General features: G+C 31.8%; 1 protein-coding gene across 1 annotated transcript; it reads right to left on the bottom strand.

The window, feature by feature from the left end:
* Positions 1 to 266: 266 nt before the first annotated feature.
* On the bottom strand, positions 267 to 19546 carry LOC139503520 (zinc finger CCCH domain-containing protein 15-like). The gene is made up of 12 exons (XM_071293314.1): positions 19366 to 19546; positions 17335 to 17436; positions 16188 to 16287; positions 15544 to 15687; positions 13673 to 13764; positions 10950 to 11055; positions 10248 to 10324; positions 9359 to 9427; positions 8714 to 8791; positions 7796 to 7894; positions 5035 to 5161; positions 267 to 2649 (listed from the first exon to the last, which is right to left on the bottom strand). Exons 1-12 carry the CDS (start codon positions 19429 to 19431, stop codon positions 2480 to 2482), a joined length of 1230 nt encoding a protein of 409 aa, XP_071149415.1. The 5' UTR covers positions 19432 to 19546; the 3' UTR covers positions 267 to 2479.
* Between the last annotated feature and the right edge of the window lie 1703 nt (positions 19547 to 21249).

Here is a 21249-nt window from a genome sequence, read left to right as displayed (position 1 = left end):
TGTACCAATCCTAATTGTCTACCACATTTATTGTGTACCAATCCTAATTGTCTACCACAATTAAATTTCTCTTTAGAACTGTTTCATATTTAGTTTTCTATGAGCTTTTTATTGCTAACTATGTGTGTGGGTTTGCTCATTGTTGAAGGCTGTACAGTGACCTTTTATTTACATCCTCTGGTAGATATGAGTCTCATTGTCAACAGATATGTATGTATACATTAGTTGGTTTTGTCTTTAAATAGTCAATTAGAAAATAACTACAATTTGAAATCATTAACCATAAATTTATTTCAATCATAATAGTCATGTATACACAATAATTTTATCATACAGAATATTGTTTGGTAAAATAATGCTTGCCCTTTACAAGGTTTAGAATCTGATACTGTTAACATACAAATTTTCATGCCATCCAAAACCAAACAAAAAGTAAAATAACAAAAAATACAAACCTCCAAGGGAAATTCAAGGGAAATTCAAAACAGAAAGTCCTTTAATATAAATTGGCAAAATCAAAAGCTCAATGGACATGATGAATTAAAATCAGAAATGACTCTTTCAATCTGAACACCTTAATCTTAAATACATTGAAGTTTATATTAATATGATGCAAGATATTTTACAGAGATGTCTATTGCCATACATCAACTTTTGTTAAGACACTTGCATGCAGTCAAGTCAGGTCAGATCAGTTTATAACAAAGTCTTTTGTGATCAAAAATATTGTGGAACAATTATATCTTATTTAACTAACAAACCAGTAAACAATAATTATCACGATTATATATATGTATGTTTGAACTAAATCATCAAACAATTTTTAGGTCTATCTATTGACTCTATTCCATTTAAATTGATATGACAGGATCGAAAGGGACTTAGGTCTAACCATACCCAACATAATTTCTTTGATTTATTTTTGGGTACATCAGAAGGAATTTCAACCTTTAAACATCCAAGTCAAAACCGAAATTTCCCTTCCCACCCATCACCATTCAGGACATTGGACATGAGGAAAGCAAGCTAGCTATCAGTCATTTAAATTAACTCTGTCAATTTAAACAACCAGGTAAATCTACAGGTAGTTAAATGACCACCTGTTGGTAATAGCTCTCACAATACCTACTGTACAATTTAAATGGACAAATTGTATTGACAATTTTTTAAACTGGTCAGGCAATAGGTAATTCACTACCACAAAGGTTATTGGCTAAGCACAGTAAATTCATGTTTCACCTGGTATCCAACGAATAATAATGAACTCACAGTAACTGTTGCATACCTTAATAAATAAATGATGAGCAAGCTTCATTTCAACAGATCTCACTGTTTATGATAATAGACATGGTAGAGTAACATGAATTGAATTAAAAGCCAATGTGTTAAATTGTTAACATACATGTATTCTTTCCCAAAAATGCAAATTCAGTATTTGACTTTTACAGACTTGAGTTGGACTCCAATACAACTTGAAGCAGATCATTTCCTGGCAAATGTTACTGTTTCTCAGCAACAATTCATTGAATAGATTGGTTTTTAATTCAAGGTTCTTTGCATATAACATAAGTGTATCTTTGACTATAGCATGTATAGGAATGTTTGCAATTTATTTTTGGATGATAAATACATTTGAAAAACAATTTTATTTGCAAAAAGATCAAAGTTGCTGATTTTTCATACAAATTCATTGGAAGGAATGAAGCGAATCTATATTTATCATTTGTGTCATATTTCAAATGAACTCTGATGGTTGTCTTATTGGTAATCATACCATATCTCCAATTAAAGACAGAGGGTACAAATTAATAAGGAAAAGTTAAATACCTAAAGGGATAAATGACTGGGGGTTGGGTTGGGGTATGATCCTTCATTTCTGTAAAGAGTATAATTTGAGTCAATTGACTGATCATTGTTGACTGATCATTGTTGAAATGTCTTTCTATACTTCTATTGTATGCTGTTTTTATGTTTGTTATATAAGTCCACTGATAGAGAGTAAAGAGAGGGAGTGTTGATCTAAAAACCCATGTTTCATCTTACCAAACAACATGTGCCTGTCCTGCTCAATCATTTTTTTATGGTTTTTTTTATCAAGTGTTGAAGGCCTAATTTATTTACAATTTTCCAGGATTTAAAGCTTAACATATTTATATACTGAGGCTGGTATAATGCAGAAGACTGAATGTTGCCTTTAAAAAAAACTCATCATAGATACCAGGACTAAATTTAGTATATACGCCAGACGCCATTTGGTTATTTTTTGCTGTTTGGTTGCTGTATCATTGACATAAACCCAACATCTCAGGTTTCCAATTTGTATTCATACCAATTAACAAATGACAGCATTATCCAAAAGTAACTTAAACAACTGAGGTCAAAAGTCAAATTTTAAAGGTCAAAGCACTATCACAAGGTCATTCATCCAAAACGTAATATGTTTTTTTTTTCTTTTCTTGTCTGTTTCAGAATGGTGGGGTCATTCTTCCAAATCTAAAGTTTCTAAATCTTCTTCTATTTGATCAAGATCTTCCCCGTCAAATAGGTCCTCGTCAATTTCAATATCACCGTTCATGTTCGCTGCATCTGTATCGGACATATTGTCTGTTGTAGGTAATGCACCAGCTTCATTTAACTTGGACTCTTCGTCTAAAATTATGAAAGTAAAAAATAACATATATTATATTTGTTCTGTTCATTTTGTACCAATAAATCAAGGTGCTGTCTGTTATGCCTTTTCATTTTGTTTATGGTCTTGTCATAAATCAAGTCCTTTGCTTTATCATTGAATTCTTTCATATTTTGACATGTGGAGGTCACCTATATGGTATATTTTGCATATTGTTGAAGGATAAAATGTGACCTGTAGCTGTTAACTTTTAAGTCATTAGGGATCTGTGGTGAAGAGTTGTCTCATTTGCAACCATATCACTTATCTTTTGGATAGCTGACTCATTGACAAGCATACCAAACCTCCTTATCTTATATCAATAATTCTATAATGAGGTTCTTTAAAAGCTTTGAGTACACCTGTTGTAAAATATGAATATATTGTTTCGGCTGTTCCATTCAAATTTCCACGTCATATGTTTTTTTAATGAATGAACTTCATGAAGCCATTGAACGATGGCGTAAGATTATAAGCATTTTAAGGGAATATGCAAGATTATGAAATTTAAAAATCATCACAAGGAAACATAAACAAACAATGATAAATGTGATACATGTATAAGCCAATTTTTTAAATATAAGTAAAATTGTCATTTTTCAATTATTCCAAACCTATCTCAACATCTTATAAAAAATAGTTTAAACATTAGCATGTCACTAATTCAATTTGCCTTGTTCATTTTAATCAATGTAATAGTGCGTTTATTTGAAGGAACAGCAAATAGTTGCTTTCATCTACAGCGCTTCAATTCATAAGTATTGCCGTCTTTTTCCTATAGAATAGAAATAGAGGGTTTGATACTGATTTTACCACAGGTTTGCCCATTAGGACTATTTTACCACAGGTTTGCCCATTAGGACTATTTTACCACAGGTTTGCCCATTAGGACTATTTTACCACAGGTTTGCCCTCAATGTAGCTCGTCGTCCAATATTTAGCATACAGGGCCAACCCAGGTAAAATTACAAGAAATATTTCTTTCATCACTTTATTGACTTGGTAGGAAATAACATGGGACTGTGCAGTATCTTGCATGCTGATTTTCTCTGCCAAGCTACCATAAAATCCCCTCTAGACCTAGTTAACCGTAGATAATGTTGGATAACCTTCTTTGGAATAATCCTTTGGCAAAGTTAACCTTAAACATTTGTTAAATGGTGTTTGATATTCTTTTAAGATCCCTATGAAACACCTAGGTGGACTTCATTTGGATATCTAGAGTAGATGGGATTGACATGATTATATATAACACCTGTTATAATTGGATATAATAGCTTTCCCACCATTAGAACTCGGGGAGCCCTGGATTGTGGCAGGGTTCCTTGAGATCGACTCGATATCCCAGATGTTATGATGTCAATCCAATTAAATTTGAATGTTAACATATTAAGACATTTAAGAGTAAGGGCCTTGTACTTCGGGTAATCTAGAGACCTTACTCTTCAAAATTATTTACTGTTCATATGGAACTCTAGTCAGAACTCTGGTTCCAAATGAAGTCGCCCCTATAGTCAAAACTAACCCTAGAAGGTTTTTTATATTCTTTCCTATGAAACACCCTCATGTAGGGGGGGGGGGGAGGCACATTATATTAATAATACATGGGTGATGGGTATCAGAGCAACTTTTCACACTATAATGCACTATAATTCTCAATTACAATTGTCTGGGTGGCGGGTGCTGACATAAACTGCCTTCCAACCAAATACATTTTTTTCTGGAATAGCCCTTAGTCAAAATTGACCCACTAGGTGTTTTATATACTTTAACCTCCCTATGGAATATCATATAGCATAGTTAACATTAGATGATGTTTTATATTCTTTAAATCTTCCTATGAAACACATTCAGTCAAAGTTAATTTTAGATGTTTTGAACATTCTTTAACCCTACCAATGAAACACCATAAGTCAACATTTAAAGGGATTGGACATTCTTTTAACCATCCATTGAAATGCCCTTATACAAAGTTAGCATTATTTGGTGTCGGATATTCTTTTAACCTCCATATGAATGTCTCTTAGTTGGACATTTATAGGGAGTTTTAACAACACTTTTTGGGCTATTTCATGGTGGCCAGTTGTTTCGGCAAAGGAAGCAGGAGTGCCCAGAGATAAACACCAACCTTAGATAGGGAAACTGACAATCCTAGTCAATTAAGATTGGAGTGGAGTGCACCTACAATTCAAACTCACATCAGTTTTTACTGGCTAGTGATTACAGTAGTAGCTTTTTAGACAATTTAGCCACCGATTAAGAAATTCTTTTAACCACCCTATGAACACTCATTATACAATGTTGTTGGATATTAATGTATCCTAGGTTAACACTGCTTAGGTTACAGTGACCTATATTTATCTTACCATTATTTCGTACAACACCATTTGTCATCGGTACCCTGGACTCTGGGGCTACTGTCCCTTCACCTTTACCCACGTAATTGTTAAATGAATCTAAATTGATTTCTTGGACGACAATTTCATCCTCATCCTGAAAAAAAAGATACACAAAAATGCATAAAAATAATAGCACTAAAATGATATATATATGTAAATTACACAAGAGCACATATAAAAATTCAATTTTTAACATGCTAGTTTCTATGTAAAAGACTCTAAGATCACAAGTCTTTATTTTTAATGTGTGCCTAGAAAGGCAGAAGCAAATACACCTCATCTTCAGTTTGACCTACACAGTTCTGAACTTGACCATATTTCCATCTTCAACCAGGTGCTCCGCAGGGCGCAGCTATATACGACCCCAGTGGTCGAACCCTGAACAGTTGGGGCAAATTTGGTCACAATACTCAAGCTTGATACTGTCTGAATTTGGATAGTGATCAAATTTTTTTACATAATACAGGTTTTTGTCACAAAATTAATGTGGTCAAAGATCTTACAATCTATTGCACAATACTGTGCAATTGAATGTTTCTTCTTGAAACTTTTCAAAATTTGAAATTTGAAAAATTTTGTAAAAATGGTAAACAAAAAATCCCCCCCCCCCCACTTTTTGAAACATCCATTGGAGCAATAACCCTTAAACTCAATCCCATGCTTTCTTTTGTAGTATTGAACCTTGTAGTACAATTTCTGAGAGGCCCCTAAATCCTTAACCCAAAACTTAATCCCAGCCTCCCCTTTTGAGATCCATACAATTACACACAAGTTATTGTCTGGAAACTAGAAAAATGCTTGTTTTGGCCCTTAATTCCTTAACTTTGGCCCCATAACCCTGAAAATGAATCCAAACCTTCTACTTGTGGTTTTAAACATTGCGATATAATTTCAGAGCAATTGAAATACTTGTACACAAGTAATTATCCTGAAACTAGATTAAATGTTTGTTTTGGGCCTCTTTTGGGCCCCTTTTTCCTAAACGGTTGGGACCATCATCCCCAAAATTAATCCCAGCCTTCATTTTGTGGTATTGAACCTTCTGAAAAAATTTCATAAAGATCTATTCACTTAAACTCAAGTTATTATCCGGAAACCAATGTGTCTTCGGACGACGATGACGACGACATCATTCCATTCTACAATCCCAAATTTTTTTTGGGGTCGTATAAAAAGGGGGCCTACAATACCCCCTCAAATCTTAAAAAAAACCAATGGTTTGCATAATCTTTGACATAAGTTTTCTCCCTTGTCATCTTGAAACATTTGCTGTCATATCAACATTTTAACCAGATGCTCCGCAGGGCGCAGCTTTATACGACCGCAGAGGTCGAACCCTGAACGGTTGGGGCAAGTATGGACACAACTTTCAAGCTGGATTCAGCTCTAAATTTGGACTGTGATTAAATAGTTGACACAGCATAGATTTTTGACACAGAATGAATGTGGTCTAATGAACTTAAAATGTTTGTTTTGCCTTTGAGCAATTCACTATGCTGTTGAATATTAATCCTCTCAAAAAAATTGAAGAAATAGCAATAACTACTCATTTTAATACATCATAAAATATTAAAATGTAAAAAAAGTGCTTGTTATCACTGAATGGTAAAGATTGTTTTAATTTATCAGTTGGTAGTAAAAGTGAATATACATTGTATATTGTATAAAAAAAATGATTTAAGTTGATTCAACTACTATTCTGGACAAAGAAAGATAACTCCAATCAATTGAAAATTTCTTGCTATTGCACAATATTGTGCAAGTAGATATTTCTTGCTATTGCGCAATACTGTGCAATCCAAAATATTTGCTATTGCACAATACTGTACAATTGAAGATTTCTTGCTTTTGCTGAATACTCTGCAATTGAAAATTTCTTGCTATTGCACAATACTTAATATAATAATTTTGGATCCTGATTTGGACCAACTTGAAAACTGGGCCCATAATCAAAAATCTAAGTACATGTTTAGATTCAGCATATCAAAGAAGCCCAAGAATTCAATTTTTGTTAAAATCAAGCTAAGTTTAATTTTGGACCCTTTGGACCTTTATGTTGACCAATTTGAAAACGAGACCAAAAATTAAGAATCTACATACACAGTTAAAATCGGCATATCAAAGAACCCCAATTATTCAATTTTTGATGAAATCAAGTAAAGTTTAATTTTGGACCCTGATTTGGACCAACTTGAAAACTGGGCCAATAATCAAAAATCTCAGTACATTTTTAGATTCAGCATATCAAAGAACCCCAAGGATTCATTTTTTGTCAAAATCAAACAAAGTTTAATTTTAGACCCTTTGGACCTTAATGTAGACCAATTTGAAAACGGGACCAAAAATTAAGAATCTACATACACAGTTAGATTCGGCATATCAAAGAACCCCAATTATTCAATTTTTGATGAAATCAAACAAAGTTTGATTTGGGCCCCTTTGTAAACTTTTAGTTATAGTGCGAAAACCAAGAAAATGCTTATTGGGGCCCTTTTTGGCCCCTAATTCCTAAAATGTTGAGATCAAAACTCCCAAAACCAATCCCAACCTTTCTTTTGTGGTCATAAACCTTGTCTTAAAATTTCATAGATTTCTATTCACTTTTACTAAAGTTAGAGTGCGAAAACTAAAAGTATTCGGACGACGACGACGCCAACGTGATATCAATATACAACGAAAAATTAAAATTTTTGCGGTCGTATAAAAACAATTTATTCATTTTACTTACATCTTCATCTCTTTCTCGTTCTATCTCCCCCTCATCAGCCTCATCGTCATCCATTCCTATCAAGTCAGGGTTAAACTCAAACATATCTCTGCCAGTAATCTGAAATTATAAATCAAAGCACTGTAGTCCTAAAAGTCAGGGTTAAACTCAAACATATCTCGGCCAGTTATCTGAAATTATAAATCAAAGTGCTGTAGTCCTAAAAGTCACGGTTTAACTCAAACATATCTCGGCCAGTAATCTGAAATTATAAATCAAAGTGCTGTAGTCCTAAAAGTCAGTGTTAAACTCAAACATATCTCGGCCAGTAATCTGAAATTATAAATCGAAGTGCTGTAGTCCTAAAGGTCAGGATTTAACTCAAAACATATCTCTGTCAGTAATCTGAAATTATAAATCAAAGTGCTGTAGTCCTAAAAGTCAGTGTTAAACTCAAACATATTTCGGCCAGTAATCTGAAATTATAAATCAAAGTGCTGTAGTCCTAAAGGTCAGGATTTAACTCAAATATTTCTCTGTCAGTAATCTGAAATTATAAATCAAAGAGCTTTATTCCCCACACTAACATTCAATACTGACAATGACTGATATAAGCTTGAAACACATCCTCTTCTGTTCTCCTAGGCCTTAAGGTGGTACACAACACTACAGGGAGATAACTCTGTAAAATTAGCTGCTTTAATCACATTCTTCTGATGCAGTTTAATTAAGCTTAAGTATAATTTGTGTTTGTCAATTTGCTATATATATCAAATGAAATTTTCTGATAAAGTTTTTTTTTTTTAAATGTTTATATTTTTGTCTACAAAGTAAATATTTTGTCAATATTAATTATAATCAAGGTGTTTTGTACAACATTGAAAAAATATTAATAGAGAGAACAATAGCTACTCATATCCATAATTCTATTATACTTACTCCCAACATTTTTCCAGCTTTAAAGTCACATTTCTTTTTGTCTTTAGCCTCTCTTGCAATTTCAATCTTTTCACTTCTCTATAAAAAAAATTTAAAAATCATCGATTTAAGTAACCATGGTCAGGTGATTCACTCGGCAAACAGGAAGTAGGTAAAACTTAAAATGTGTCACATGACATTGATGAAGATTGTTGTCATATAGTCAGAAATTAGGACTTGTAGGTACTAAGAAAAATGACAAAAAAATCATACATGTGTGCATGACATTTATTTTTTTTCAACACTTTTCAGCAAAGAAAAAGTAAAACATTTAAAAATGAACTGATAGCCTGCTATTTCGGTGTAAAATTTCATAGGAACCATTCACTTAAACTAAACATTATACAAACCAAAAAAATGTTTGCAGTCGTATAAATATGTAAAACAAATCACATTTATTCAATGAAACAAAATAAACTTCTTATCGAAATCATTTGTGGTTTTTAATGACATAGTTACATTAATAGTTGACCTGAGGTCAATTAACATTAATGTGGTCATTTAACAATCTGTTACCATGACAAATTAACATAAGCATTGTGACATACAAAATGTATGGAATATCCCCATGATGAAATGAATTTGAAAGTCATTTATTTATCCTACCTTTCTTTCCTTCCATTTTATGAATGTTTCATATGTAACCCTGGTAACATTAGCCCCTAAGGCTGCTCTCTGTAAAACAAAACAAAAAGATATTTTTGAACATGTTGAAATAAAACCATTAATTATCATATAAAAAAGGCACAATCGTCAAAATATCTTCTGTATACAAATATCCTATCCTAATTCATACAGTTCAAATTAATTACAACACACTCGTCCTTGGATGTGTCGAACCTCAGATAAGTCAAATACTTTTGTCCAGTCCTTCATCTTCCACTTAACAAGGTTCAAATGTATCCACAAAGATAAAGGTTTTCCCCAATCCACATAATTTGAACACAGGAAATCAATTATTCCACAGTAAATATTACCCAACTTAAGACCGTCCATTTATAACACTTTAAGAATTAATGTCAAAAGCCGATACTGTGGATTCATTTATTTTTGTGGGTACCAATTTTTTGTGGATAAACAAAAACTTGTTGTTTGTGGATACTTAATTTTGTGGTTTTGCCGAGGTTTGCATACAAGCTGATAAAAAATTTGTCTTTCGTTTAATTTCTTTTTTTACCTGTACTCGTGAAATCCACAAAAAATGTGTATCCAACGAATGATAACGAACTATAGTATATAGCTATAGACCATGTAAAGTTTTAAGTCTATATTGCCTAAAAGGGCAATTAAATAAAATAGATTTGGGTGGGCAGGAAGGTCTTCACAAATCTCTATACCAAATAAAATATTGATCACATACCGATATTAGTATACAAGAAATGGACAAGTATCAATAATTTACCAATGACCCGCATCCAAAATAATAAACTTCCAGTCCTACCCTCTACAATTGTTTTAATTTAATTTCTCTATTAATTACAACAATCAGACAAACCTCTTTCTCTATTAATTCCTCAATGGTAATCTGATCCTCTTCTGTATCCTTCTTCTTGTCTTTCTTCAGAACAAATCCTGCAAATATTAAGGGAAAAAAGTTAAAACAAATAAATAATATTTACATCAAACCAACTTATTTACAGATACTTTTTTTTCATGTTCAGCTAGTTTTTGCAGCAATTTTCCCAGAAAAAGTACTTAATTACCCACTAATTAATATTGTTCATACTGTTTACTTATATTTTGACATTTCACAAGGTAATGTCTTTCTTAGACAATGTTAGAGTTAAGTCTTTACACTAAATCAAATGCATGTGTACCGATTGATAATTCAGTCTGGGAATGCATGAAATATATAAGTTGTAATTAGATTTGAACTAGCTTTTAGTAACTGTAGGTATTCTTCTTTTAGTGTCTGTGTCATTCTTTTTTTATCATGTTTATTGCTATTCGTTTTTGTGACTCATGAAATTCTTATGAGATATGCCAATTGCAACTGATTTTTAGTTTGTTATTATGTTGTGCTGTTACGCCACTGTCCAAGGTTAGGTTGACTGTTCATATTTAACCCACCACATTATTTGTGTGCCTGTCCAAAGTCAGGGTCCTGTAGTGCAGTGGTTGTCTTTGGTAGCCAACTATTAAGTATGGGTGATAAGTAATCAATACACTATATATAGATAAATAATTTTAAAAGTACCTGGAGGTAGACAATGTCGATAATGACATTTGTCTGCACCGTTTGGACAGGCCCAGAACCATCCATATTTACCATTTTCGACAGCTTCCAGGAAAAATTTGCATATCTATAAATAAACAAAAATTTACATATCTATAAATAAACAAATATCTATTTATATTGTGTATACAAGTGTTGAAGGGTAATCTGTAATTTTAATGGTGTCTTCCTCAAATGCCAACATTTTATATGTTATCTATTCCTGGAACGCCAACAAAAATATTTCTATATAAGAACAATAGGTGTTTTCATAACTATTTAAATCATTTTACAAGTATTTAAATGTAAAAAATAATTAGAGAATTTGATAAAATTGCAACATTTTATCACTTTTTGATAAGAACAAAGTAGATTTTTGAGGTTAAAATTATCATGAATATTCAAAAAATAATTAAGAAAATAAAAACGTTTTTTATTACTTTTCATTAAAAAAAAATAATTTAGGAATGGAAAGGTTTATTAATATAAGACATGTTTTAAAAAATTTAAAAAGTCTACTTAAATACGATTATTTCTAACTAGAGAGGATATAAAATATTTATTTAAATCCATATCATTTTAAAAATTTTATTAGTTAGTATGAACTACTTATAATATGATTTTTTCACAATTAGTTAAACTTTACACTTGTAATAGACTCTTAAATGTGGAAATTGCTTGTATAGAATATTCAACAATAGTTATCAGATCACATATGTGTGCTTTTTGTCAATCTTCTTATATGTTTACTTATGTTATATGTATTGTTTTCTGTATATAAAAAATAGAAGATGTGGTATGATTGCCAATGAGACAACTTTATGCTATGAAAAAGTATGAGAATATCTTCCATAACTCTACAAAATTTCAAGTCCATAAAATAGGGTAACAAGAATTCTGATGAATTGCTAACATAACAAATACCTGAACAATATATTATAAATGACTTACAGTAAATAAAAACGGGTGTAATATTAAACCCAAGAAAAATATCCTGAACAACTGAACAAAATAAAACATAGTAATCTAACATTACATACAAAGTTTCGAGAAATTCAACATAAGGATATGACAGTCCACACAACTATAGAAATATTGGAAAAAAGTATATAAGTCCAAAAACTTTGTGATGCAATACATTTCGAAGTTTTATTTTTAGAGAAGAGCATACTGGTTAAAGCATGCGCAGTTACAGCAAAAAATGATTTTCAACAACTTTACAAACATGAATGTGATTTAGCTACCTGGAATATACCTTTCTGTTTAATTAGTATAATTGTTTTGATAAGCATGCACTTTTGTTGTGATAACTACTTGCACCTATTCCTCGAACGCCAACATAATTTTACAGGTAAATTGTCGGTAGATCAAAGGATGTTGGCATTCAAGGAATAAACCATTTTAATCAATTGTAACTTAATACATATTTTCAAGTAATCAACACTTATCTGTAATGGACAACATTTTTTGATTACATGTAATCTTAGTATCATCAAATACGTTTGACAGACACACACGTCCTCTGTTGAAAGATATACTGTAAATAAGTGCTTTCTCTTTTCAGTATAGAATGTATAGTATATATGGTAAGTGTCTCAACAGAAATTATATTGTGATTGATAACATTTGCAATGATTTGTTTTGTGAATTTTTTACACTTCTCCTTTTGTGAATTTTTTACACTTCTCCTTTTGTGAATTTTTTACAGTTCTCCTTTTGTGAATTTTTTACACTTCTCCTTTTGTGAATTTTTTACACTTCTCCTTTTGTCCATGGAGTTATGTATTATTGTTATACTTTATTGTCTTGTTGGGTTTCTGTCTTATTAATGTGTATTTCTCATTTTTACATAAAATACACCATATATACTTGATTTAGACCTAACTTACAATAGCCGTTTCCATTTTCTGTTTCTTTGTAACTTACAATAGCTGTTTCCATTTTCTGTTTATTTGTAACTTACAATAGCTGTTTCCATTTTTTGTTTATTTGTAACATACAATATCAGTTTCCATTTTCTGTTTATTTGTAACTTACAATAGCCATTTCCATTTTGTTTATTTGTAACTTGCAATAGCCGTTTCCATTTTCTGTTTATTTGCAACTTACAATAGCAGTTTCCATTTTCTGTTTATTTGCAACTTACAATAGCATTTTCCATTTTCTGTTTATTTGTAACTTAAGATAGCCGTTTCCATTTTCTGTTTATTTGTAACTTACAATAGCCGTTTCCATTTTCTGTTTATTTGTAACTTACAATAGCCGTTTCCATTTTCTGTTTATTTGTAACTTAAGATAGCCGTTTCTATTTTCTGTTTATTTGTAACTTACAATAGCTGTTTCCATTTTCTGTTTATTTGTAACTTACAATAGCCGTTTCCATTTTCTGTTTACTTGTAACTTACAATAGCAGTTTTCATTTTCTGTTTATTTGTAACTTTAAAACAATAGCCGTTTCCATTTTCTGTTTATTTGTAGCTACCAATAGCCCTTTCCATTTTCTGTTTATTTGTAACTTACAATAGCAGTTTCCATTTTCTGTTTATTTGTAACTTACAATAGCAGTTTCCATTTTCTGTTTATTTGTAACTTACAATAGCCGTTTCCATTTTCTGTTTATTTGTAACTTACAATAGCAGTTTCCATTTTCTGTTTATTTGTAACTTACAATAGCAGTCTCCATTTTGTGTTTATTTGTAACTTACAATAGCGGTTTCCATTTTCTGTTTATTGGCAGCTCCATGCTTCTTCTCAACAACTTCTTGTAATTTGGTTTCGTCCCAATCTTCAACGGTTTCTTAAAAAATATAACAAAGAATAAATCACTACCTCTACTATTACATTCACATGTTGTAGTGAAATAACTAATTGCTCATGGTAGCAGGTGGCTGGGGTGATAAAGTTGCTTTCCTGTCTTACTTTGCTTTGCTGGTCAAAAGCCATACCTACTCATGGTAGCAGGTGACTGGGGTGATAAAGTTGCTTTCCTGTCTTACTTTGCTTTGCTGGTCAAAAGCCATACCTACTCATGGTAGCAGGTGGCTGGGTGATAAAGTTGCTTTCCTGTCTTACTTTGCTTTGCTGGTCAAAAGCCATACCTACTCATGGTAGCAGGTGGCTGGGTTGATAAAGTTGCTTTCCTGTCTTACTTTGCTTTGCTGGTCAAAAGCCATACCTACTCATGGTAGCAGGTGGCTGGGTGATAAAGTTGCTTTCCTGTCTTACTTTGCTTTGCTGGTTAAAAGCCATACCTACTCATGGTAGCAGGTGGCTGGGGTGATAAAGTTGCCTTCCTGTCATACTTTGCTTTGCTGAACTGCAAAAGCAATACCTACTCGCCCTGTTGTTCACAATACTTGACAATTCTTGAATTGCTTTCAGAAATTTTGAATTTTGACCAAGTTGATGAAAATCAATTTTTCATTTAATAATAAAGAAATTAACAATTTATTTTCTTTAGAACATGTAGAAAAGAGGTTAAACATGCTAAAGCATTGATTATAAAGTTGGTTACATGTTATTTCATAAATAACAATTTGTTATCTATTCCAGTACTTGTTTCTCCATAGACCATACATCAATCATTGTAAATTTCAGAGAAAAATACTTGATTTGCATAATAAGGAAGTTCGCTTGTCGTGTTTTGAATTTTTTGTCAGATTTTCTAAATCCTCTGGTTTTTATCTATTTGATTGCTTTAAAAAAAATTGCCCACTGACCCCATTTTCTTTCTATAAATCTTTTACATGTATAATAATCATCCATCTGTAAAAGTCGTATAAAATCCTTGTTATTTTTTAATAGTTTTTGAGAACTTAAACTTGTCAATAATAAAGCTATGAAAAATCAAGACAGAACATTTTCCTGCCAAAATTTCAATGGCTAATATCTCGAAAACAGGCAAATTTACCCATATTTTATTTTTGGCTCTTTTGGTTCCGTTTATCATTCATCCATCAATATATACATGTACTAGTGGTGTGAAAATCTTGTTATTTTGAAACCTAGTAGGAAACTTCCTTAATGTAGTGATACACAATTTTATGAAAAGCTGAGAACAGACCAGAGTGATATTTATAGAATATTAACTAATTGAAGAATTCAAATATAGAAAAAATATTCAACGAGTGACCAAACAACACATTAATTCACAAATGGAGTTTGGCAAACAACTTTTTTTAAAGAAATTAATGTAGAACATGTGAGGAACTGTATCTTTTTTTCTATGCATTCACAATTTGTTATGATCTGCCTTTATCAACATCTTGACAACACCTATTGTTGTATGACGTCAGAGAGTGAAATAACCACGTTTATTTCAAATGCAAAATTAACGATTTTTATTTAACTGGGAAATCAATGTAATTCATTGCAACCAATGTAATAATTCGCTGTTTCAGAATCTAATGCATTCTGGGTAATATTTTCAAAAGCGTACACCAAAGCGTTGTGATTGGTTTAAAACGTTCTAAACAATGTAAATTCAACCAATGACGGAACGTTATTTTCATTTTGGGGTACGAACAATGAAATTACCCATGATTCTTTAGATTCTGAAACGGCCAATTATATTTACCTTTATCTTCACTTTTATCTTCATAAATATTTCTCTTTTCTGCTTTTCTTTCTACACCAAGGTCATGGGAGAATTTACACTTGGAACCTTTAGAACACTGGCCCTGTTTAAAAAAGGCACACAAAACAGATTTGGGGTCAGCACCTGAAAAAAACAGCATAATGATAAATCTCAGGGTGGGCATAAAAATAAATGGGGAATGATGGTCCCTTTTGCAAATAACGTTATAATGGGACATAACTCAAGAACCGTAAAAGTGACGCTTTCCCAATAAGCATTGTGTATCATAAGAATTGGTTGAAGCAAATCTAGATAGAGAACAGAAACTTTCCAAATAATAGATTTCTAAGCTGTATTTTGCAAACTTTTCTGAAGTTTTGTCTTCAATGATCCTCATCTGTGTTCTTTATTTGACCATTTTATCTTTTTTTATGTATATTTTGATGTATAGGTGAAGGGACACAACTCTTACATATCCTGTGCAAAGTGTCCATTAGTTTTGATTGGATGTTTACCTCAATGTTCAGTGAAAACCTCATTTTGATTGGATGACAATGTTCACCTCAATGTACAGTATAAATCTCATTTTGATTGGATTATTACATCAATGTACAGAATAAGCTTAACTTTGATTGGGTGTTTACCTTTGCCTACTGTCTGTACTGGTCTAAACAACATATTTAACTCATCTTGCTCTTTTTTCTTGTCTTCCTTTTTCTTGCCTGCTTGAGTCAATTCAGTAAGCTACAATAAAAAGCATCAATATTCATGAAATCACACTGAATTTCCATGGCTGAAAAATCTGATCAAATATCTATAATAACATGATTCAATTGGTCATGTTGGTTGAAACATTTAATCAGATATCAACAATAGCATGATTCTATTGGCCGAAACATTTGATCCAATATCTAAAATTACATGATTAGCACCATTAAATTGAGTTACTGTAAACTTCAGAATTAGATAGTAAAACCAGGACTTTCGTTCATGTGAACGTATTGGTTTCAGCTTTACCTTGTGCAGACAGAAAGTCATGGGTCTGTTAGTCTTTATTTACTTGAAGAAGTAATATTATTATACTTATTTAAGTAAATTTATAAGATACTTATTCAAGTGAATTTTATTTACATGTACAGGTATTTTTTTTAAGGTTAGTTATGTCCCTTACACATTCAGAATTTTTTACTTATGTAAGTGAAAAAGACATCCTATCTTCTTTTCTTAATTTCTTAGGATTTATTTGCTCTAATAGAATCTTAAATTGTCTGTCCTTTGCAAATGTCTGTTATCTTCAGAACACTGCTCATTTACAAGCCCCTAGGGGAAATATTTAAAGGCCTTGTGCAAATACTTAAAATCTTTGAGCAATCAGTTTATTTGTTTTTAATTAACATGATTAATGAGATGAAACATTGAACATATAATTTATAAAAAATTATGAGCTAACCTGGTAAAATCATTAAAAGCATGTTTTTACATCTCAAAACATCAGAACTTTTGTGGAATTGAAAAAACAATTTACATATATACAAGTGAATTTTTGAGAAAATTAAGGGGGGATTATTCAAACATTATAATTAACTTATATTAGTATATTATTTTTACTTCTTCAAGTAAATAAAGTATACTTGTAAAAGACTGAAGTAGAACCCCTGACTGTCTATAATACTCTATATGCACCCGATTAAGAAACCTCCACACAGAAAACTTTATGCTTGTCTGTAAACACTTTAGCTCCCACATGCACAGGTAGAAATGAAAATAATCTATATAAGCTGAAACACATACCTTGCTTGTTTTTACGTTCCCACATTTGACTTGTTTCTCCACATGCTGAATGAACTTCTGTTGCTTTGATCCTTTCTTGTTTTTCAATCCAAAGGTTTTATCCTGGAAAACAATATTACAAAATTATTTTTATTTTAAAAAAAAACTGAATTAGAATATGTTTTTTATGTATAAGTCCTATTATTTATATTCTCAAGAACAAAATTTGTGTTTTTTTATTATTACTGTAACTTGGTATTTAGAAACAAATTTTGATTTATTTATACGTGAAATTTTATTCATTTAAAAAAAAAATCCTGACCGTAGACCCAATTTCTTGAAACGAAGTTGGCAACCTTTGGCTTCCCTCTATTAGTTGAGTTTCACATTGTTAGTAAACATGCATTTATTTAGAGTCAAAATATGGTATATTGGTTTATATATGGTACTTATCAGTGATATGGGGATGAAGTCCCCAATTACGGAAGAAAAATCAATAAAAAAAAAATAAAAAATTCAGGAAAATTTCCTGAATTTTTCATTCTACTAATGAACTCAAAATTGGTAACTTTTTTTTTCAGATCTGCTTCCTTTCCGGTCTGCATCTGCGCACAAATGTTTTCCCGGTATCGTTTACGCTCGGGATTTGAGGAAAATATTATGGGAAATTACCTTATAACAAGCATGACAAGTAAGAAGGCCAATTAATTTTTAATAATTATTTGATATGAAGAAAACCTTTCCTGATGAAAGCGTTTCTTTGTTTTAATACATTGAATATGACGTCATAACTTAAATAACGTCACAACTAAATCCCTAACAACAGAACCAAAATCGGAAACGTTACGGTATTTCCGTTTCTTTTATTAATGTCTTTGAATTAAAAAAAATAAATCATACAGACATCATCCCCATTCACAGGTAATGCCTGCCTAATATTACACATTGAAAAATCTAGGATTTATGATAATAAGGTGAATGGGCTACGAGGGGCTCATAACAGGATCCTGTCCTTGAGCACCTATGACAGGTTCCCATAAAATTTTGATGTCATAAAACACCACAAAGGAAAAGTGATTGATGTATGAGGTAAAAAGGTCAAGGGGCCGGGTCAGCTGGGAAATTATAGCGATAAGGTGTATTGTACATAAATCATTGGTACATTTACTGATTTAGCATGTTTAGGAGAATTTTTTTTTTAAATTCCCAAATAAAAAAATAAAAAAATTGGTCTCTGTTCTCAGATTCTAGCCATACAGTTAATCATCAACAAATTCACTAAAAATACATTTGTCCAAAAAGTGTGTCGATTGTCCAGTTTCTAAGGTATCAGGTCCGTTCGCGCCCAATATACTTTCGCACCCTACACGTTCGCACCTCGCACGTTCGCACCCAAGGTCCGTTCGCACTCTACACGTTCGCGTCCAATTTTAATTCAAATTCCAGTTGAATAATTGGAAAATCATGATTGTCGTTTTTAATTGGATTCGTGTAAATACTGAATTTATTTATAGCTTGGTATGAGTAAAAGATTGAAGATTTTAAACTTGTAAAACACAAAAGATAATTTATTAATTGTTTTTTAACAGCTTGGTACCTTTGATCTGAAACTATGAAACAATAAAATATAGCAATACACTAACCAAAACATGATTAAGAGTTATTCCACACAAAATAAAACGTTGACAGAATCCCAATTTATTTAGAAAGGAATATTTTTTTTTTTAACAATACACTATCCAAAACATGATTAAGATTTATTCAACACAAAAAAAAACCGCTGTCTCACTTTATTTTGAGGACAATTATACTTATAAGAATACTACTTGCCAAAACTTGATTACAAAGTTATTAAACACAAAACCAATTAAAATTGGGCGCGAACATGTAGGGTGCGAACGGACTTTGTGTGCGAACATGTAGGGTGCGAAAGTGAAAGGGGGCGAACATGAGTGGGTGCGAACGTGAATGTGCGCGAACGGACCCGGATTCAGTTTCTAACATCAGTAAGTTGTTACTACTCAGACCGTTACACGAAAACATAGTATTAACCTCTATTGTTCTTTCTTTTTTCTTCGCCTCATTTTTCTTACTGGGTCCTTCTTTTTTAGGAGGCATGTTTAGAGGAAAAGATTCTCTTATTTACTGGGGAATCTTTGAAAATATTGCACAATACAGAAAATGTGTTCGGGAAAATTATGGCGGAGATGATCAATTCTCAGTTTCGAATTTACAAAGGATCATAAATTTTTAACTTGTTTTAGCAATAGAATATTTAACAAAACGATTAATTCATACCCTTCAGATAAAAAATACAAGGGTTTATTAACATTTGTATTGTTTGCTAATGTAGTTCGAAAATAATGTAAAGCTAGTCCGTTGTTCACGGTGAGGTCAAAATAAAGAAATCATTCCGATAAAGGCCCATAAATCACGTGTTTTGTGAATAAATGGTAACTATCGCTTAGTGATTTCCTTTAGTTAACAGCTAGTAATAATAACTGTAAACAGCCAAAAATATCCAATTCAGATACCGATACACTGTAAAAAAGTATTTGGATATTTGATAAAATTCATCCAAAACTTCTTTTTTTTAATTTTAATTACATGGTTGAAATGAATTTCCGCATAAGTTTAAAGTTTCTGAACAGGTAATCTGAAAAGATTTGCAGTATCATACAATTACATATGGTTTGTTTGTGTGCATGTGAAATTGTGTAAGTCTTAGGGAGCTATCATGTCATTCGAGTTTCAAGGGGGCTTGGATGCAATCTGCAAAAAATGGCAGAACAGGGAGGTTTAGTGTAAAAAGGTAAGACGAGACACTATGCCAAAAGAAAGGACAGCATGACAATTTATGTAAAAAAAGGGCCAGGATGAAGCAGGACCGAAAAGAGTGAAAATAAAATGTCGGACAGAGATTGCGATTCGAAAAAAAATCAGGACAATATTTCCATCCTAGAACCCCCCACCCCCCAAAAAATGAAGTGGTAGCACCTTTAGGACATAAGATTTGTTTTCTTCAGATCAGTGACATGTTAATGTCTCCAGTTGTTGTGAGTCTAGGAGGGTTAGAATTTGCCCTTTACTGTTAAGCGTCAAACTGCCATTTTCGGCCACCGTTAGCGTCAAATAGATTTAGATTATACCATGAGTCGTCAAAATTTTGGGATTCGTCAAGGATCTCAAATAATTATCGTAAATCGTTATTTTTGAGAAAAACTAACGTGATCAATCGTCAAAATCAGTCGATTTTCACAGTTTTTATCGTTTAAAAGAAATATGATGTACGTTTTATCGTCATGCATGCACCAAAAGTACCGATAACGTAATTTGGCAAGCCTTTTTACAGTTATTGTTATGAAGGTACCCCTCTTACGACCATTATGTTATGCATATGTTTTTTATATTCGGTAAAAATTTCCTTAGAGCTTGTGTTGTGTATTTAACTTATGCCGAATCAAAATATTTTTTTCTTATATATTTTCTTATCCACGACAATTCAGTGTTTTCGTTTTTTTTCAAAAATTATAAGAAAAAGATTTGAAATACAGTTGTGCACCACTTATTGCGGACCTGTTTTTGTATTGTTATGAGTTACAATTTATGAAAAAAAATAAGCAAAGACCCATCGAAACAACATCTGATAAACAAATTTAATAATACTTTTAGATATTTGGATGATATTTTGGCTCTCAATAATGACGACTTCAGTATGTATATTAATGAAATTTATCCTGTTGAACTTACTTTAAATAAAGCTAATACTAACAATGACCACTGCCCTTTTCTCGATCTTGATATCTATATCACTAATGGAAAGCTGAATACTAAAATTTATGATAAAAGGGATGATTTTTCATTTCCTATCGTTAATTATCCGTTTTTAGATGGTGACGTTCCCTTGTCACCATCTTACGGTGTTTATATATCTCA

This window comes from Mytilus edulis, chromosome 14 (genome assembly GCF_963676685.1).
Source record: "Mytilus edulis chromosome 14, xbMytEdul2.2, whole genome shotgun sequence".
NCBI classification, from domain to species: domain Eukaryota; kingdom Metazoa; phylum Mollusca; class Bivalvia; order Mytilida; family Mytilidae; genus Mytilus; species Mytilus edulis.
Note: the sequence above shows the minus strand (reverse complement) of the source record. Positions and strands in the feature narration are given on the sequence as shown.